Source organism: Notamacropus eugenii, chromosome 3 (genome assembly GCF_028372415.1).
Source record: "Notamacropus eugenii isolate mMacEug1 chromosome 3, mMacEug1.pri_v2, whole genome shotgun sequence".
Taxonomy (NCBI): Eukaryota; Metazoa; Chordata; class Mammalia; order Diprotodontia; family Macropodidae; genus Notamacropus; species Notamacropus eugenii.
Genome location: NC_092874.1, coordinates 203,358,792 through 203,380,947, shown reverse-complemented (window position 1 = coordinate 203,380,947; position 22,156 = coordinate 203,358,792). Strand labels below are relative to the sequence as shown.

The 22,156-nt window shown below is 40.2% G+C and overlaps 1 protein-coding gene across 2 annotated transcripts in view; it reads right to left on the bottom strand.

Annotated features, from left to right (window-relative positions):
• IQSEC3 (IQ motif and Sec7 domain ArfGEF 3) overlaps positions 1-21,775 on the bottom strand; it is a 159,403-nt gene extending 137,628 nt beyond the window's left edge. Inside the window, exons 1-2 of one of the 2 annotated variants that reach the window (XM_072654070.1) lie at positions 21,440-21,760; positions 21,183-21,385 (exon numbers count right to left, since the gene is read on the bottom strand). In XM_072654070.1, the coding sequence (XP_072510171.1) occupies positions 21,183-21,385; positions 21,440-21,760 (524 nt within the window). Of the gene's footprint in view, positions 1-21,182 lie in introns of both variants that reach the window. The other variant, XM_072654069.1, reaches the window with a different exon arrangement.
• Positions 21,776-22,156: the final 381 nt, after the last annotated feature.

Here is a 22,156-nt window from a genome sequence, read left to right as displayed (position 1 = left end):
TAAGCTAGGTCATCAAATGGGGAGAGGAGAAGAGGAAGGGTGAGAAAAGAGACTGGACAGGTCGGGAGTCCTTTCCTGGAAAAGGGAATGGAATGAAATAGTCCTTGCCTCTTTCCACGCCGAAGCTTAATCTATTAATGACTAGATTGAATAAGGGGAAGGTTGTTCCTCTGTAACTGATACACAATCCATAAAATCAGAAATATCTGTGATAGGAAGGATACTTAAGTATTCATCCGATCTATTCTCCTCCCAACTCCTTTTATAAGGCAGAGTTAGTTCATTCATCCTAGACAAATGATATCATTCTTCTCAATTCAAAAAATTCAGTTCATTCAATAAACATGTATTTGACTATCCTAAGATCTATGTGCAAAGAAGGCATTATGCTAAAAACTAGGTATTCAAAAATGAAATAAGATATAGGTTCTGTCTTCAAGGAACTCATAACTTAATGGGATAATTATGAAGAGGAGGAAGACCAGAGTTCAAGGGTCACTCAGACACATATTGGCTATGGGACTCTGGGTTTCAGTGTCCCCTAAGCAAAACACTCGTGTTGAAGACTGTATGTTGCAGAACTGTTGCCAGTCTGTGTCTGTAGAGAAGGTTTCCTTGTTGGCAGTTTCCTAAATCAATGAAATCTCAAGTCTGAATGAAACAACAAGTACGATAAAAGATATGCTATGATAAGTATGCAGAAATCCAGGCAACGTGCAATTTGAGGAGGAAGAAGTGACTTTCACCTGGAGGTGATCAGGCAAAGAAAGCTTCATATAATGACTTGCCACCTGACTTAGATCTTGAAGGAAATGGAAGATTTTAATAGAAATGGAGAATAGAGTCTATCCTTGAGAGGTAATTTTGGAAAAGGCACAGGAGATTGTAGAGGGCAGAAAAAAACATCAGAGAAGAAGAAGAGTACTTGTTGGTGGGACTATTAGAAGGTATAGAAGGAAAGGGGAATGTGAGATATGGCTAGAAAGGTAGGTCAAAACCAGATTATGAAGGATTTGAATGTCAATATAAGAAATGTAAAGGAGATAATTCAGACAGCAAGAAAAGATGGATTAAAGGAGAGAATGAAGTCAGAGAGACCAGTTAAAAAGCTATCTAAATAACCCAGACTGATGATGTGAACTAGGGAGAAGAAAAGAAGGAAAGAGAGGAGAGATGCCAGAGATACCTCAGATATAGAATTAACAAGATTTGGCAACTGATTGGAAATGTGGAGGAAAAAAATGAGTCAAAATTTACTCCCAGGTTTCTAGGCTGGATTGCTGGGAAGGTGGATCAACAGAAATAGAAAAGCTAGAGGGAGGTACAAGTTTTAAGGGAAAATGATGACTTCAATTTTAGATTTACCATAGAAGCACAGAATCTCAGAGCTGGAAAGGACATCAGAAGCCATCTTGTTTAACTCATCTACCAACAAAAATCCCCTCTACATCGTACCCATCAACTTGTCATCCAGGCTTTGCATCAAGACCTCCTAAAGCAGCTCATGCCTCTTCTAAATAGCTCTAGGTGTTAGGAAATGTTGCCTCTTGACAGCTTCTACTCTATGCTCCTCATTCTGCCCCTTTGGGCCAAGCAAAGCAATTCTGATATCTCTTCGACCTGCCAGCATTTTAATTCTCACCCCCTTCAAAGTCTGGTCTTCATCAGGCTAAGCATCCACAGTTCCCTTTGATGAATCTTCATAATGGCATGAACTTGTGGCCCTTTGCCATAATGATTACCTCCACTCTGGGTATTTTCATCTTATGAATGTCCTTCCCAAAATATGGCATCATAAATGAAAGGAGTACTCCAGATGTGATCTGACCAGGGCAATAGGGCAGGACTATACCTTCTTCAAAATATATTTACTTTGAAGTGTTAGTGGGACATCCAAGCAGAAGATCCCAGCAAGCAACTGACAATTTAATTCAATTCAACAAACATTAAGAGCCTACTATTTACAAGGCACTTTTGTTAGGTGCTGGAGATACAAAGATAAAAATAATAAGATCATTGCCCTCAAGGGGCTTATAATCAACTGGTAGAGATGAAGATATGATATGTACGAAGATATGTATTGATGCAAGGTATATAATGATGGAAGATGGCAAAGACGGATTCAGACAATGAGCTTGGGGAAAATTAGAGGAGGTAAAATTCTCTAAGATAAGGGGAATCTAGGAAGGCTATATGTCATAGCTGACCCTTAAAGGAAGATCAGGACTGTGAGAGGAGGAGATAAGTAAGTACTACATTCCAGAAATTCATGTAGGCTGAGGACAGCAGGGAAGAAAGAAAGCCACACATCAAGGTCGGGGGAACAACTAATAATCTAGTTTAGTTGGAATGTGGAGTTCATGAATGGATATAACATGAAACAAAATTGAAAAGGCCATTTGGAAACAGATTGTACATGGCTTTGAATACTGGGTCAAGTGCCTCTGTACCCCAAGGGCACTTTTTTGAGGTCTCAAGGATTTTGGACAATTGGGTGAACCCTACAAACCCTTTCTCAGAATAATATTTTAAGTGTACAAAATAAAATACATAAAATTACAAAGAAAACAATTATAATGAAATGCAGTTTTCAAAATTTTTTTTAAGTTCACAGATCCCAGATTAAGAACTTCTGTCCTAAAGGGAATAGGAAAGCCCTGAATGTTTTTCATCAGGAATGAAGGAAACAGCATTTATTAAGCATCCACTAGATGCCAGGCACTATGCTAAGCACTTTACAAATATCTCATTTCATCCTCACAACAACCCTGGGAGATAGATGCCATTATTATCTTCATTTTACAGTTAAGGAAACTAAACTTAACCTCTGAGGTTAAGAGACTTGCCCAGCATCACACGGCTGTAAATGTGTGAGGCACATTTGAACTTGGGTCTTCCTGACTCCAGACCCAACACTCTATCGAATGCATCACCTAGCTACCTTGGGAGTAATATGGTCACACCTGCCCTCTTAGGAAGATTATTTTGATAGAGATGTGAAGGATGGGTTGGAACAGAGAGAATAAAGAGCTATTACAATAGTCTAAGTCAGAGGTAAAGGGAAAGGGAAGAGAATAAGAATTTATATAGAACCCACTATATTCTAGGCACTGTGCTAAGCACCTTTGCAAATATTATCTCCTCTGATCCTCATGACAACCCTGTGAGGTAGGAGCTTTCATTATCTCCATTGTACAGTTGAAGAAACTGAGGCAAACAGAGATTAAGTAACATATCCAATGTCTCACAGCTAGTAAATGCCAATACATTTGATCATAGGTCTTCCAGACTCCAGGTACCACTAGAAGAGATAAAGACCTTAACAAGAATAGTGGTAGTGTAGGTGGAGGGAAGGTAATGGGTACAAAAGATGTGATGAAAGCATAATTGACAGGTCTTGGCAAATGATAGGATGTAGTGGGCAAAGTACAGGAGAGGAATGAGTCAAAAATGATTGTGAGTTTTTAAATGTAGGTAACTAGAAAAACGGTGGTGCCTTCAGTAGAAATAGGGCAGTTTGAAAGACAGGTGGGCTAAAGGGAAAGATGATGAGTGCAGCTTGGAAAATCTTCAGTATGAGGTTTTGAAGGGGTTTCCCAGTGTTTGAGATATCCACCCACGAGCCTGGAACTGAGAAGAAGGATGGGAATCAGGAATTACCACCATAAGGCCAAAGGGACTGGACCTGTGATTTCACCAGTGTAAGGAGCTCCTGGGTGAGGAAACTCCTCTGAATGAAGGTCCAAACTTCCTCTTCCTCAGCATGTCAAGTTTTAGAGAGTTGCCAAGAGTCCAAATTCACACCACTAATATATGTCAGAAGCAAGACTTGAGCCCATGTTTTCCTGGTTTTGAGGCCTTTTCTCTATCTATGTCATACTGCCTCTGATGACCATAGAGCTGATGATTAAACCTGGAGAAATACATGAGATCATCAAGCAAGAGAGTATAGGGAGAGGAGAGGAGAAGAGAGGAGAGGAGAGGAGAGGAGAGGAGAAGAGAGGACAGGAGAGGAGAGGAGTACAGAACCGAGCCCTGGACAATATCTGTGCTTAGCAGGTGAGAGGAAGAAGAGATAACAACAAGGGAGACCTTAAGAAGTAGTGAAACAGGAAGGAGAAGATTCAGGAAAGAGCAGTGTCATGGAAGCCAAGGGAGGAGATAACATCCAGGTTGATAGTGGTTGCCAGCAGCATCTGAAACTAGAGAAAGGTCAAGAAGGATGAAACCTAAGAAAAGACTGTGAAATTTAGCAATTAAACCTTTAGCAACCTTTGAAAGAGGCATTTCAGTAGAGTTGTGAGGTCAGGAGCCAGAAGTACAGACAGTAAGTTTAAGGTACCTTTTCTATAAGCTCAACATTTTAAAAGAGGCATATAAGATAATGGCTTGAGAGGATGATAAAGTTATAGGAAAAAGTTTTTAAGGAAGTGAAAAATGTGAGTAAATTTGTAGGCAAAAGGGAAAAGGTCAATGGAGAGCTTATTGAAATAAGTGAGGCCTAGGACTCTGGAAGAGGTTGAGGCTTATCTGAGAAAGTCAATCATTAAAGCCATTAGATTGGATGAGCTTTTCAGTGGAGAAAGTGTAGTGAGATAAGATGATATAACCAGGAACAGAAACTTGTGGCATAGATATTTTAGTAATAAAGTAATAGAAGAAAAGCCAGGAAAGACAGAAAAGAAGTTAGAGAGGGAGAACCATGTAAATCTAGCATCATGGAAAACAAGGGAAGGGAGAGTATTAAAAAGGTCAATAGTGCTGGGTGTTATGGGAAGGTCAAAGAAGACAAATACTAAAAGGAGGCTATTGTATTTGATAATGTTTATTAACTTGGTTTGTTATTTGGTGATAAGGTCATTAATGACTTTAGGAGAAGAAAGTGGTGAGAGTAGGAAACAGGTTACAAAGGGGCTGAGGTGAGTGGTAAGGAAGTAGATGGATCAAGTGTAGACTCTTTTGGGATCAAGTGTAGACTCTTCTTTTGATTATTTTGGCAGTGAAGGAATGGAGGTGGGATGACAGCTACAGTAAGTAGCAGGGTCAAGGGAAGGTATTTTTTAGAAAAGAGGAGACCCAAATATGCTTGTGGGTCAAGATTAGAGAGGAAAAACTGATGATGCAAGAGAGAGAAGAGCAAGGTTATAGAGGAGGCAGGAAGGGATGTAATAAAAGGTACAAGTGGATAGATTAACCAGGGCAAGAAAGTGGTCACTTCTGAGAATGGAGGAAATGAGATGAGGTTTTACAGGAGTGAAGAAAGCTGAAGTTCAATCTAGGTGGTTTCAATCTTCTTAATAGAGAAGAGAGTTCAGAGCCTCTCTTGGTCATCAATTCTGGGTCTCTCATAGTTCTGGCTGTTTTGGACTTCTAGATTTTTTTTCCTACTGCAATCTAAGCCTATTTTCTTTCTGAGGGTGTCTTTATATTACCTCTTCTTATTTTTCTTTATTTTGTTTTTTAATTAATAAGTGCTTATTTTCTCTCTCTCCACTACAATTTAAAAGAAAAACAAAGCTCATAACAAGTATATATAGTCAATCAAAACAAATTTTCACACTGTCCATGTCTAAAAATCTATGTCTTATTCTGCACCTTGAATTATCACCTCTGTCAGGATACGGATAGCATAGATAATCATCAGTCATTGCATTGATCAAATATCCCAAGTTTTTCAAAGTTGTCTTTACAATGTTAATACTACTTTCCTTTGTCAGCTCCAGATTCTGATTTTTGAACATTTTAGATTTAAAATATACTTGTCTAGAATTACTTAGTAAGTTAAGGACAGAGAGAAGATGAGAACCCAAGAATCTTGAACCCCAGACCAGGAATGAAAAATCAGTACAAAATAATAAGGGACATTACTATTGGTCTACATATTCTTTCTTATGTTATCATCTTACATTCTATTTAAACAGTTAATAGGAAATAGCAGAACTACAGTGCTGCTTCCTGCCTGACTTTGGAAAGTCACAATCTTATGTCAGGGCAGGACAGGGGCCCATCATCCCCATCACTAGCAACTTTACACCAACTGTTACCAATAGGGCAGGCAAGCCAGAATAGTTGAAAAAACCTTGGCATCTGAGGGAATGATAGAAGGCTGCATGTGCCAGGTATATCGAACAACCACCACTTCAACTATTACATCCCCTTAAAACCTGGTGAGGTAACTCAGGACTCAGAGTTCCCTACTTCATCATTGTTTTCCATGGTCTTCACCATAACTTTCCTCAACTTTGAAATGAGAGCCTCTCTAAATCTTTCCCCAACAATTAATGTGCTCAGGACCCCAGATCCAGTGCCTCTTCTTCTTTTTAGTTCCAACAAGCTTCTCTTTTAGCTGGGTACTTGGAGACAGAGTCATAGTGTAGGCACTAGAATGACATGAAGCAGAGGGATCCACCAACATCTCTTCTTTGTGATCCTGGGACTCTCTTACTGCCCTTCCTCCCTAATCTCATTGTGTCAGAGATCACCAGCCTCCACCGCTAGGAAGCACATATTCTACCTCAAGCCTCAACAAAGTCTCATGAAATGTCCCCAAGGCAGGGAGAAGTATTATAAAAAAACTGCTATAAAAATTCTAAAAAGGAGACAGTGTTTATCTCATTCCTGTAGCCCTTTGCTAAATTTCTTTTACTTCCTGGAATTATGGAAGAACATGCCCTGTTGCACAGATACCCTGAAGAATGCCTCTACAAGTCTACACCCATTTTCCCCATATCCCAACCTCATACATCTGTCTCTGAAAGAAACTTTAATGGTGAAATTTCAGGTGTCAGTGAGCCAGTGGCAAAGATTTTTTTTAAATATCAAAACAAATCCATACTACAGTAGTGACTACTAACCTATAAGGCTAATCCTGCTCACATATTGAGAAAGTCCTGAGCTACTTCACTTGACAGAAAATGGTAGAAAGAACTCTAGGCTAGGAATCATTAACTAACTGTGTAAACTTAGGCAAGTTAATTCCTTCTTCTGGGCCTCAGTATTGCCAGTTTGTTAAATGTGAGGGTTGGAAAGACAGTAAAGAAAAATGAAAAGTTCTTGTATGTACAAAAATATTTGTGGAGGCTCTTCTTGTGATAGGAAAGAAATGGAAACTAAGGAGGCACCCATTAATTGAGCAATGGCTGAAGAAAGCATGGTATACAAATGTAACGGAATACTATTACGCTGCAAGAAATGATCAAAGGGATAATTTCAGGGAAACTGGGGAGATTTGTGATGTAAAGTGAAATTACCTGAACCCAAAGAATAATTTATACTATAACAACAATGTGAAAATGAGCAGTTTTGAACGACTTGAGAATTCTAATCAATAAAATTATCAACTGTAATTCCAGAATACCAGTGATGAAAAATGCCACCTACTTCCTGACCAAGAGACAATGGGCTAACATGCAGAATGAAACACATTTGTGGATATGGCCAATATGACAGCAATGTGGTAGAGGCAGGACTAGCCAGAACCAGTTCAACTCTGCACTGTCTTCTCTTCCCAAATCTGTTGTCTTCTTGTCCTATCCTTGTTCATATTTTACAAAACACTATTGCAGAATTACTTCTACCATCTGATTCCTCCTCACATATTGCTGAACGGAGCTAAGGAAGTCACCCAATGGAGCTGACTAGGTTTACTACAAATTGATATTCCTTAACCTCAACTGGTCACTCTGAAGCAAAGAAATCATTTTAGTGGTTTTCAAATGGTTCTCTATCACCCTCTTCACAGAGTCTATTCAAAACCTTTTCAAACCTCTCCCTCTCCTCTCCACTAAGGACCTCACCTCATACTTTACTGAGAAAATGCAGGCCATTCACTATGGGCTCTCCTTTCTCTTCAATGTTCCTCTCAAAACCCCTTGTCATCATTGCTTATTTTTCCCTGCTTGCTGTAGTCTGTAAAAACTCTTTCTCTTTGTCTAGGCTAACCATTCTACAAGTATCACTGATCTCATCACTCCTATCTTCTCCACAAGATTGGCCCTTCAATCTTCCATGTCTCATCTTCAATCTCTCCCTGTCTACTGGTTCCTTTTCTGCTGCTACAAATATAAATAACATTTCCCCCATTGTTGAAAAAGACATATTTACTCTATCCTACCATTCCTTCAAGTTATTAAACCCTTTTTCTCTCATCCTTTTCATAGACTCCTAGGAAAAAGCTACTAAAACACCCATAGCCTCTGTTTACTTTCCTCTCACTTCTCAATCTTTTGTACCTTCTCACTTCACTTTCATTTCAAATGAAAACTACTCTCTCTGAAGTTACTAATGGTCGCTTAAATGTCAAATTTTACATCCTTCTTGACCTCTTTGCAGCATTTGACACTTGTGACCCGCCCCCCCCCCCCCCCCCCCGCCCCTTGCATACTCTTTCTTCTCTGGGTTTTTGTAACACTAACTTCCTCTTGCTTGTCTAACTCACCTCCTTCTCAGTCTCCTTCCCACTCTCTAACTTGAGGTATTCCCCAAGGTTCTCTAGGCCTTCTCTTTTCTTTTTCATTTTATGATCTCATCAGCTCCCAGAGATCTAAATGTCATCCTTAAACATATGATTTCCAGACCTATATATATATGTCTATATATATATATATATATATATATATATATATATATATATATATATATATATATATATATATATATAGCTCCAGTCTCTCTCCTGAGGTCTAGTCTCTCATTACCAACTGCCTATTAGACATTTCTAACTGGATATTCCACAGACATCTCAGATTCATATACAAAATAGAAATGAAAAAATCCACCCTGCTTCTTTTTTTAGAGGCAGTTGGGGTTGAGTGACTGCCCAGGGTCATACAACTATTATTTGAGGTTGGATTTGAATTGAGGTCCTCCTGGCTCCAGAGCCAGTGCTCTATCCACCAAACCACTTAGTTGCTCCTCCACCATTAAACTCTCTATTTTTTTTCAGGAGTGTCACAATCCCTTCAGTCTCCCAGGTTTACAAACTCAGTATTATTCTTAAGTCTCCACTCTCCTAAATCCCACATATCTAATCAGCTGCCAAATCTTGCCATTTCTGTTTCTGTAATATCTCTTGAATCCAAGCTAGGTGGCAGTGAATAGAGCACTAGGCCCAGACCCAGGAAGACCTGAGTTCAAATTCAGTCTTCAGTACTTAGTAGCTGTGTGACCCTGAGCAAATCACTTAACTTCAATTTGACTCAATTTACTCAACTGTAAAATGGGCATAATAACAGCACCTATTTACTGGGTTGTAAGGATCAAATGAGACATTTGTAAAGCTCTTAGGCCAGTGCCTGGCATATAGTTTATGCTGTATAAATGCCTGTCTCCTTCCCCCTCTCCCTCAATCCTTTCTTTCTACTTATAAAGCCAAGACCTTATTTTAGGCCCTCATCACTACTTTCCTGGAGTATTGCAATAACCTCCAAATATCTTTCCCCACCTCAAGTCTCTCCCCACCCCAATCTACCAACAAAAACCACGAAAGTGATTTTCTTAAGCTTAAGCCTCACATCATACTCCCCTATTCTGCAAATTCCAATGACTACTTATTTCCTCTAGAATAAAATAAAAACTCTGTTTTACTTTTAAGGCCTATTATGACCTGACTCCACACTGCCTTTATAGCCTTATTATATATCACTCTTATTCCTTCTCTCATTATTTAGTCAAACTCTTTTACTTTTCCTCATGCCCAACATTCCACCTTCTCCCTCTCTGGGCCTTCACCCACTCATCCCTCATGCCTCACATTTGCTTCAGGCCAATCCATCAACAAGCATTTATGGAACACTTACTTAAATGCTAGGCACTGGGGAATGCAACTATAAAAATGAAATAATCCTTACTCTCCAGGAGCTTATACTCTAACAGAGAAGACACAATGCATACATACAAATGTATATTATATATGTATGCACATCTATACCCATGTATTCATATACATATACAAATATGTGATTAAATATGACTATGGGAGGATGCTAGCAGTTGTGAGAGATTAGGAAAGTCTTCTTATAGAAGGTAGTACTTCCGAAGGAAGAGAGAGATTTTCTGAGGCAAAGGTGAGGAGCTCGTACATTTCTAGCATGGAGGATGGACATCGAAAAGATAAAGAGAGTGGAGATAAAGTGTAGTGTACAAGGAACAGGATGAAGACCGATTTGGCTTGATCACAGAGTGCTGAAAGGTGAATAATGTACAATGAGACTGGAAAGATATATTGGAGCCAGATTTGGAAGGATTATAAAATTCCTTGAATCCTCTAAGACAACTCAAGTGCCAGCTTCCACACAAAGCCCTTCTTGATCCCCATAACTGCTTATACCACCCTCTCTAAACTATCCTGTACTTATTTTGTATTTATTATTATTTATGTATTGTATTATATTTGTATTTATTATTATTTATTATGTATTATATTATGATTTATTATGTCTATGTATTTATTGTCTCTTTTGATAGAGCATAAGCTTCATGGGGGTAAGGATGATCTAGTTTTTGTCTTTGTATTCTCAGTGCATGGCACAGTATCTGGCACATAGGAGGCCTAGTAAATACTTGTTGATTGATTGATTGATTAATAGGATGTGACTGTAAGGGCCAGATTTGTGAAGACATCCTATGTTGTTTGTCAGAACTCTCTCTTGAGCTGACGTATCTAGTGTAGGCTAATGGACCCTATCTTCTACTTCTGCTGGGCATGATTTTCACAGTTCTTCTTCAAAATCTTGGCAAGTAAGCATGCTGTAGAGCAATCTATGTCTGTGATGAAGTCATACTAGTTTATATGTTTCTGGAGAGCATGGGCCATTTCTTCTATATGTTTATATATGTGCCTCTTCTATTTTCTCCATTAAACATGAATTCTCTAGGACCAGGGACTCTGTTGTTTTCATACTCTGCAATATCAAGTTCAGGACTGACAGGATGACCTGCATATAGCTATAACTGCTGCTTTGATGGACTTTGCCCCCAAGATAAATCAGTCTGAGACTACCTGCAGTGCTTTTTTTGAGGCACTTTGTGTTAATAATTAATATTAACTCAGCAGGGATAGAGACTTTTTGCCTCAAGAATCTTAAACTCCTTAGGCTCAAAAAGCTCAAAAAGAGTTCCAACTCTTCTCTAATTCATTTAATCAAATGAGACAATATTTATAAAATGCAAGGGGCACAATGATTGGCCCATAGTAGGCATTATATAAATGCTTATTCCCTTTCCCTTCTCCTTTCTACCCTGTCTTTATTTAGAATTAAACCAAGAAGTTCAATTAACTGTCTAAAGTTCATTCTTAAGGGGTTGGGAAATCAAGAGGAGAGTAATCTTACCCTTATAGAAGGAGAAAGAGAGGGAAAGTGGTAGAGGAAGAGAGAAAGAAGAAGAAGAAAGAATAGGTGAAGTAATAAGGAGAGGAAGAAAAGGGAAGAAATAAAAACACAGAGAAAGAGGGTGGGAAGAGGTAAGAGAAGAAGGAACAAGGAGATAAAAAGAGAAAGGGAAATAAAAGGAAAGAAAGGAGAGAGGAAAGGGAGAAATGGAAAGAGAGGAGAAAGGGAAATGAAAGGAAATGGGAATAGTGAAAGAAGAAAAATAGAGGGAGAGGAAAAAGGGAAGAATGAAAGGGATGAGGGAATAGGAGAAAAAGAAAAGGAATGAAACATAAAAGTAAAGGGAAAGAGTGGAAAAAAGATTGAAATTGAAAGGGGTGCCCTTTCAGATTTTTAATGTCTATAAATGTGAAACTTGTATATTTGAGAAAAGAGTCCACAGAGATCCAAGGTAAAGATGGCCACAGTGTCCTATTATCTAGTATCTAATATGAATAGAACTGACTGACTGGAGTTTGGTATTGATAGCTTGGAAATTATGATTCTCAGAACTGTTTTTGTGATTATTGGACAAATGTGCATTGTCTAGTTATGGCTCAGTTGGCAGAAATGAGAATTTGATCGATGACTATGAGTTAAAAGTAAGGTTTCTCACTGAAAAGAACCAGCTTTGGATCACTAAAGAAGGTCTGAGAAAGACTTCAGAGACTGGTTAAAGAGCCACCTGCTGCCTGAAAGTGTGAGACCACTGAGTGCAACTAAGGGAGCAGAACTGGGAAAGGTCAACAAATCCCAGACTAAAGGTAGGTCTCTGTCCCTTCTGAAAGAGCGCTCCAGCTGAAATAATTAAAAATGCAAAGTAGTACTTCAACTAAAAGGAGCACTACAACACTGCAACTGAAAATGGCATTGTAATACTCAGCAAAGTCAGAGAGTTCTATGCTCCTTTCACCCCACTTCAGCATTCAAGAGTTTTCCTACCTAGCAAAGAGGTAGCCTGTTTAGTGGTAGAGTAGTCCAGCCAGATTAGCGGAGGAGCCATTTAGCTTTGGAGCATCCCAACTTAGAAGGAGAGCCACCTATCTACACCAAAGCCACACCCATCAGTAGACTTATGTGTGAACACTTTCTGAGGAAAAGAAAAAACATAATTGCCTACATTCCAGAGGTATGAATTGCTGTGGGCATATGTGTTCCCTACCTTTGTGTCTCATTTTCACATTACTTTTAAATTTGGGACCGCTCTCCCCAGTAGGCACTATGTGCGTATTGGCAAGAGAATATGCCTCAGTTTTATGGGTAGTATGTTATATTGAGGGCAGCTAAGTGGCACAGTGGATAGAGTGCATGCTTGAACGATTTGCCATTTCCTTCTCCAGCTCATTTTACAGATGAGGAACTGAAGCAAACAGGGTCAAGTGACTTGCCCAGGGTCACACAGCTAGTACATGTCTGAGGTCACATTTGAACTCAGGAAGATGAGTCTTTCTGACTTCAGACCTTGCACTCTATCCACTGTAGTTGTCCCAGAGAGAGGAATATCAGCCAATATCCTGGGAGGCAAGTTCATTGTCTCGGCTTGCCTTTCCACAAGCAATTGAACTATCCTGTCCTCATACCCCTTTTAAGTATGGAGTGCTTCTGAAAGTCGCTCCCCTTTATATTTCATTACCTCTGTCTTTTGCCCCTTCTAATCTGCAGTTTTGCTGAAGTCCAAACAGGCTTGCACTTAAATAAGCTACTGCAGCAGTAACTGCAATCATCATACCAGTGTGAATTTAATCACTGGGATGGGGATATCATGAAGGTCCAAATATCATTACAGATCCAAGTAATTCTCTTGTTAATTTTTAACTCAGTCCTTTCCTCTATTGAATGTTTTGAAATAGTTGCTCTGGAGAGAAATTACTGGTTCACCATTCCATTCTGCACTATTCTTTCTGTTCAATTACAGGCAGAGAGGCTCCTTATGACTTGGTTCAGGTCCAGTGTCATTCTAGCCCTATCTGGGTGCAGAGTGAGTTGGGCCAAATCCTGGATGGCTGCAGTGGCAAATATGGAAACCTGCAATGGAGCTGGGACTAGGGCGCTGTTGTTACAAAGGAGCAGAACCAACCCGATGTTACTAGGAGAAAAACAGGGCTACTGTGAAACTTCAGTGATTGGTGAGATTGGTCTGGCAAATGAATCCCAACTAGTAGAGAATCCCCCCTGTTTTCTCCAACTGTTTGCAAGGCTAATCTGGATGAATTCCCACCACATAATTTCTCCTCTAGCCCTTCTCCATGTTCCCCAGGAGAAATAAAAGTTGTAAGAAGATTATTGGGAAAGTGAAGTAATTTCTTTGCAATTTTGTTATGTACAATTCTCTTACACGTATTCATTTTACTATGTTTTCATAAATCATTTGTCAATCATGTCTTATAAATAACGTTCTGCTGGAAGCAGAAGATTTCCCAAATGTAGAATGGGGGCTCAGAGCCAAATTAAATTTTTTTAATTTTCACATTTTAGAGTGATTTTCCACTTTCTTATTTCCTTACCCTTCCACCAGTTTTGGATGTGGCCAATACTGCACCACAGGTCCAGTAAGCTTAGTGAAGTAGGAGGTTGGGGAATTATCTAAGAGTTTGCAAATTGAGAACCCTCTGCTGAGTGGTGGGAATACTATGCCCTTTTTATGCTTAAGGTTTGCAAAAGCTTCACATTTATTAACTCATTTAATCCTCACGATAACCCTGTGTTATTGTGCTACTATTAGACCATTTTACAGATGAGGAAAACAAAGCATGGATAAGTTAAGTTACTAGCCCAGGGTCACATAGCTAGTAAGTATCTGAGGCAGAATTAATACACAAATCTTCTTGACTCTAAATCCTGTCCATGCACTATCCATTATGCCATTTATAAGTCAGTGCACCAACACTGAATGACCTAGGACAAAGCCATTTGGGTAATGATTTGAGGATAGTGCCACATTGTGGCCAAATTATATTCAATACCATCTCTAACCTCCCACTCTACTCCTTGCCTAATTAAGTAAGGTTGCAGAAAGCTGATAAACGAGCCAGGTGTGGGCGATTATTACTGTTACAATGCTGGAACATCCATCAAGCGTGTGCCTATCCCATACCACTATCTCATGATAAATTATCATTTGGAAACCATGCTCGAAGTCATTAATAATAAGAGAAATGCAAATTTAAACAACTCTGAGGTTTCACCTCCCACTTTGTATATTGGAAAGGTGACCAAAAATATTAGAATAGTATATTTTGGAGGGGACATGGCAAGAAATACAGACACACTTATACACTGTTAGTGGCACTGTAAATTGGTCTTATCATTCTGGATATCAACTTGAAATTATATAAGAAAAATTAGTAAATTGTCCATTTCCTTTACTCATTGATCCTACTACTAAGCACATACCCCCAAAGAAATCACAAACAAGAAAAAATGTCCAATATAAACCCAAAGAGTGAAAGCAGTCCTTTTCATTTTAGCAAAGAACAAGAAAGTGGGTGCCTTTCTATAGGTAAGTGGATAGAAAAATTTGGGGTTATTAAGAGAATGGAATAGAAAGTGATGGAATATTGTTACATAAGAAATTATAAATATGAGAACTTCAGAGAAACATAGGATGAGTTAATATGAAGTGAAATATACAGAACCAAAAGAAGAGCCCTGTACACACAGTGACTATAACAACATAAATCAAAAAAATTACTAAAAGGATTGTCATTTGTCCTTTGTTCTCAAAGAGGACCATAACATCAGGAAGATGATGCCATGACTTACAAGTGAATTGGATTTAAGTGAAGGAGGGCTGTGCAAAGTCACCAGCCTTACTTTCTCCTCCAGAGCCATCTGGGTCCAGTGGCAAGATATAGGTCAGGACAACTGGAGATGGCCCAACTAAAAGGAAGCCAAACATTGAGTAACTGAAAAAAAAGACTTCTGTTCTAATGGGAGAGAGGTGGTGGGCTATGAGAGTGGAATGTTATCTTGTCAGATATGATCACTGTATTGGGTATGCAATCATACATCAGAATTGCCATGGAGATGAGAGACACTTCTCCAGATTCTTCCAGCACTGATGTACTAGTAGGGAATTATGGGAATTTTCTTAGAAAATTCCAGGAGAAAGACACTGGAAAGAGGAAAGTAAAGAAAGGGAAGCCTGGAGTTTGTGTGGCATCCTCATCTTGACAACATGTGGAATTTGGCTCCCTGCCTCTACTCCCATATCTTCAGCCAGAGAGATTATTATAAACTGTAGACAATAAAGGTGTTTACTGTGCTTATAAGGACAAAGATTGGCGAGATGACCTAAGCACCTTTCAGAAACATTACCCTTCCTTAGTCTTTGAGTCAGAGACAGTATCACCTTTACCTTCCATGAGTATGATGTACATCTAGTAAATACACTTCCTCACGTTTCTCCTTCTTTAGAATGTGAGCTTCTTAAAAGGAGGAACAATGATTTTGTCTTTCTTTGTATCCCCAGTGCTTAGCACGTTCCTTGAAACACAGTAAGTGCTTGTTGACTGATGGACTCCTCTAACTGAACAATTATTCTGAGGTCTAGTTCTGTCTCTTTCCCACAAATGGGAAAGAATAAAAGCAGAAATGCCATTGTCTGTGCTGTGGTCAGAAATGCCTGCCACTAGCCACTTTATAACAAATAAATCGTATCCCTTCAGTCTTTTGCTCTCCTTCATTATTGTATAACATATTCATATATATGTATATATACATATGCATATATTATATGTGTATTATCATGTGTGTATATCATATATAGTACATATGTGTACTATAAATATAAATAATAAATATGTTTATTTATGTGTGTATTATGTTTGCATGTATTAGTGATCACTAACCCTTGTTGCATAATCAACACTAGCATTTTAGATAGAAGTTGAGGAAAGTGGTCAGTCCGGAAAAAGTGGGAGACACATCCAGCCTCTAAGTGATGAGAGGAATGAAGAGATGTTGACATAGTAATGATTTCTTCTCTGGAAATCACAAACTATTTTGTTCATTCTGTAACTCTTTTCATTAGCCAGCTTGAAACGGATTTAAAGAAAAGAATGTAAATGGAGAAAGATTAAGAACTTGAAGTGAATTAAAAACTCCCTAGACCAGAGAAGAAAAATCCATTGAGGCAGAAGTCAGACCACATTAAAGGAGTAAAAGCAGTTGCTTTCTGTTGGAATTACTTAAGTCTCATTTTACATTCCTTTGTTGATGTATGTATTGTCACTCCCATAAAACTACTTCCCCATCCAACAACTTGCTTATGAGTTAGGATTTTTATAGAAAGAGAGATTCCTCTCTCCCCTCTCACTCATCATCATCCTTCCCATTTCTATCACTTATATTATTCATATACATCAGTGTATGTTAAATGTAGAAACTACCTCCCATGGAATTGTTTTATTGTAAGAAGAACATATATGCTAGACTTATAGGTGGCTTTGTTTAATTATTTTTCTTTGTTACTAAGGGGTATTTATTCTGGAGCTGGGGTTTAGAAGGATATAGTCTTTTTCCAGAAATGACTATGTTGTAGAGACAAAGGGCATTAATAAAAATATTTTAAAAGAAAAAGAGAAAGTGCCAGGAGAAAGGAGGGAAAGATTAAAAGAAAAAAAAAGAAAGAAGAGAAAATAAAGAAAAGACAAGAAAAAAGAGTTAAGGGAGTAAAGGAGGGAGAGAAAAGGAGAAAAGGCAAGGGAAGAAAAGAGATGAAAAGAAAGGGAGCAAGATAGAAAAAAGAGCTAAAAGAGAAAGGTGGGAAGAGATAGAAGAACTAGAGGGAGAAAAAAATGAGAGAGGAAAAGAGAAAATCAATGTAGAGAGGAGAGGAAAGAAGGAAAAGGAGAGACAAAATAAGAGAGAGAATAGAGGGGGAAAGGAAAATAGGATGAGTATACCTTCCTCACTTCTCCTTCAAATTATATGACTATTTTATTATCCCCAGTCTAGTACCCTACCTGTAAGACTTTATAATCTAGGCCTGCCCTGGTTTTTCATGGACTATGTGCATACCTAGACATGATGGTGCCCAAGGCAGATAGGACAACAGAATTTGCAACTTCCATAGGCCATAGTCTTTTAGCTCAGTGGGCAAAAAGAGAGTTTTGCCATGTCAGGCTGCGATTCTGATTCCAGCTGGAAAAGAAAGAGTAATCAATTCTATGGATGTTAGGAATTTTGACTGAAAAAATAAAAATGATCAAACTGTGTTTCATGCTTTAGTTAAGAGGCCTGTAATAGTGGGAGCCAGAGCCAGAAGGCATAAGGAAAGAAGAACTCTGTGCTTTCTAGATCTCACTCTTGCCTTCTTCTATCCTTTCATGACATTTCTATTCTGCTTTCTCCCATCATCCTACTCTCTTACTCCTTAAACTGTTGCATGCCTGATCCCTCAAGACTTATTCTTTTGTGTCTCCAACAGTCAAAGGAAGGAAGGAAAGAAAAAACTCAAGCTGCATGGTAATACAGATCTGGGGTGATTAGTCAGTTGGAGGAAGAGAAGAAGCCCTTTATCTTTTCCAGTCACAGGCTTCTCTAAGCTCCTGCCTATATAGCAGGTAGGGGAAACCTGGGGAGGAGGGGGAGATAACCTTCATTTGGAGCTCTGTTTCTCAGACTCTCTCAGCATCCTAACCAACATTCTCCTCCACAAAGGCCAATAGAACTGCAATAGGGATAAGGGGAAGATAGCAAGGCTGACAAGAAGAAAAGAAGAATGAGACCAAACTTGCCTCTACTTCCTTTCACCATCCCAGCAGCAGAGAGTACCACAGGGAAGAACCTTATAAAGAAGGTTCTTTATACAAATACACACACACACACACACACACACACACACACACACACACACACACACTGTTCTTCCTAAATTAGATCCTGCTTCATTGGACATGGGCATTTGGACAAAATAGGATGTAGAATGCTAAAACCTAGAGGAGGGATTATAGAGGGACTAGGATGCTCACCTTGAGAGATTTGGGGAATAGTTTTTTAAATGGTAATTGCTGATAATTTTTGTGAAGATGGGCTGATTTGGGGCAGAAATGAAGTACATGACAAGCTGGGGAAAGTGGCCTATCTCCTAGAGAAAACTATGGCAGCTTCCTAAGTGGAAGTGATTTACAATGAGTCTCCTTCCCAATCACCTCTTGCTTCAAAACTGAAAAGGGAAAGAAGATTCAATGAAACTGATATATTCTTTTACTTTTCTTGGTGGATGACATGAAGCTAGAACAGGAAGCTTCTTGAGAGAAACTGGGTTTCTAGCAGCAGTGTTTGGGTAGAAGAATTTGGGCTTCCTGTACCATCTAGGTTAACTAGCTACTAAGGATAAAGAGTAGGGATCCTTAATTCAGGGAAGCCCCCCACTCTGGGTTATTACTGACAGTGCAACTCCCAGAAATAGGGTAGGAGAAGGAGGTGGAGATTGGGGCTGATAATAAGAGACAAAGGTAAGGAGAGAAGGCAGGGACAAGAAATCAATCAGTAAAGCATGTCAGGCCCCTATTAATTCCCTTCCCCCACCCTGCCTAAAGACTGGATCATAGAGCCTCCTCTAAAAAGAAAATTCTGACAAGCCATGAATGTGGAGGAGAAAGCATTCTACTAAACTTTTCATTGCTTTTGGGAAAAGAAAGACATAAGAGAAACTGAAAGGTTCAAGGGGGAAAGGGGAAATAGGAGACAGGAAATTGAGTCTATCAGGGACTTGAGCAAAATTCTTCAGATTGCTCAGCCTTCCATGTTACAGAGATCTCCTAGGCTTGTCTGCTCCCAACAGACAAGAATGGACTGGATGTCTGTCTCAAAAGTGAATTGCTTTAAGCAAGGGGACTAGGAGAAATGGTCAGAAGTTACAGGGAGTGGATTTTAACTCAATGTAAAGAAAAATTTCCTAAAAACTAGAGCTGTCCCAGAGTGAAGTAGGCTGCCTTAGAAAATGGTGTGCCTCATAACTGCAGTCTTCCCTTTCCCACACCATGTTCTTCTCCCTTTTCCACTCTCCTATTTCACCTTTCTTCTTTCTCCTTTATGTCTCATCATTAGGATAGCTTACAGTGATCCTTTACCTGCCTTTACCCCCCTTATTCCTTAATACTCACTACTTCAAAAATAAAAGTCTTCCCTTTATTATACCTAACCTTTAAATCTAAAGCAAATCCCTGGATTGAAAATAGAAAGATCTGAATTGGAATCCTGGCACCATTATTTATTACCTATGAAACCTTAAGCAACTTTTTTAGTCTCTCAAGTCCTGAGTTTTTCTCATCTATAAAATGGAGTAGGACTAGATGATTTCTGATTTCCTTTTCAACTCTGCCATTCTGTGACGCAATGATCCTGTGATCATTGAAACCCCAATTTGCCTAACTTTAAAGCAAGAATGAGAGGAAAACACACATCAGGTCCCCTGAATGCCCCTGGTCACCAAATGCCTGCATCTAACCAGAACACAAATGGAATTACTGTATCCCTTTCCTGACCTTCCCACACATAACACACATACACGAATTCCCTTAGCACCACTACTGAGAAAAATCAAACACTAAACTCCCTTGAATGTGCCTTCCATAAAGTCCTTCCATTGCCTAACTCAGTAGAGGGAACATGGTACCATGGTACCTTCCTCATAACAGAGAAGAGAGAATAAATTGATTCCTTTTCTCATATCTTTTTTAAGTGGGATGTTAGAGAAATTCCAGGATACCTTGAATGGTACAGAGGAAAAGCTTGTAGCTTTCATTACTTTAATGTCTGAGACCATCTCTGGTTGAAAACTCAAGTTGAGGAAACCAGAATTTGTAGCTGCCAATGACACAAATAAGCATCACCAGTAAAAGTCAACCTTGTTTGTCAATATCTCCCTCAACATCTTTCCTTCATCAGCAAAGGGAGGCTCCCTGGGTTGGGAATAATCAGCTAAAAATTAGAACAGCTTTACAAATGGCTTGGTGGACTGATTTTCTTTAGCTTCTTTTGATGGCTATTGTTTTTTTTCTGGGGCAAGGTGCCAACACAGTCAGGGGAAAGGATTTGACTACTACTGGAGTAGCTCCCTGCTCTTGCTCTCCCTGCATCAATCTGAAAGCTGAATTGTCCATGTTCCCCCCCTTTGGGGAGAATTCCTGCTTGCTTCCTTCATTTTTCACTGTTCTCAACTTCTTTACCTTAGCACATTCTTCTTGCTTGCCAATATTATTTTTTCTCTTCCCATATTCTTCCCTTTCTTTACTCCATTCCCCATTATGTCCCAATTCCACTTTTCCTTAGCCTCTTGCTAATGCCTTCCACTTTACTTCTTCACCAAAAACCCTTCTCATATAATCAGACTCCTTTATGGTCCCAACCTCTTTCTAAATTGTTCTGCCTAAATTCTAAATTCCTTAACATTGATACTGTTTCCCCAAGATTATGCCCCCCAACTACACCCCATCCTTTACCAACTATAGAATCAACCTTGCCCCATCAACCCAACTATCCTTCAGTACCCTTAAACCACTGATACTCTACCGATTTTTGCCTTTCGTTCTCCTCACCTCAACTTAATCTAGCACAAATAGCTACACTTCTTTCAAATACTGACATATTTTTTCTTCACCCCAAATCGCCTTGAAACACTCCTACCTACTTCAACCACCAAACATCCATCTTTCCCCTTCACTTCAAATTTCTCCTGGGTCTCCAGCTTCCCCTTACTAAGCTCCCCGTTTTCTTCATTGCCCCCCTAGTTTTTTTTTTCCCTTGAATCTCCTTCCTCACACTGTCCACCTCCCCAGTGGCCCTGGTCCCCTCTTGTCCACTCACTCAGGTCTCCTGCCTAGGACGCCCTTGCCGAGGGCTGCAGGGGGTTTGTGGGGGAGGAGGGTTCCAGCAGCAGCGCAACAAGGGGGGCGCTCCTTCTCCTTGTCGGCAGCGGCTCCGGAGACCGCGGTATGCTGGTGGGGTGTTTGGGGTGTTAAAGCTCTGCTGGGGCCCGGCAGGGGCTGTGTTGCGAGCTGTCCGTGGTGCTGAGTTGACTGCTGCAGCGGCGGCGGTGGTGGTTGCTGCGGCGGCGCAGCCACTGCCAGCGGTGGCAGTGGGGCGATGGTAGAGAGCTGTCCCTGGTTCTGTGGAGGCTCTGGGGAACTGGCCGTAGCAGAAGCCTGGGAAGCCGGGATCGGGGCTTGCGACTGGGGGACCAGCCCAGGCGGAGGATGGTTTTGCAGAAGCTGCTGCTGTTCCCACAGGCTGCGGTTCTCAGCGCTCAACTCGTCCAGCCGCTTTTCCAGTTCGTCTATGCGCTGGCGCTGGGTGTGGATGAGGCTTTGCTGGTTCTGCACGATGGCGGTGAGCTCTTTCAGATAGAGGACAGCACGCACCGGGTTCTCCAACAGGCTCTCCATGCCGGCCCGCCACCGCCTGCGCCCAGCCTGCGCCTCAGTGGCGGTGGAGAGCGAAGGAGTGCGGGGAGCGAAGGAGCCCGGGTAGAATGTGCCCCTCCCCTCCCTGTTCTTCCCTCCCCATCACTGCCGCGTCATGGACACACACACACACACACACACACACACACACACACACACACACACACACACACACACACACGCATCAAAAGGGGAGGGGCTCCGGCCCCAAACCCACCCATCTCTCTGAGGAGGAGAGGCTTTCTGGAGGGCAAAGCTAGAAAGGGAAAGGAAGGAAGAGGCAGGAGAGGAAACCCGGAGAATATATAGAGGAACAAATGATCTAAAGATAAGAGACAGGCTAGTATAAACCTAAGAAGAGAAAAAGAGGGAAATGGA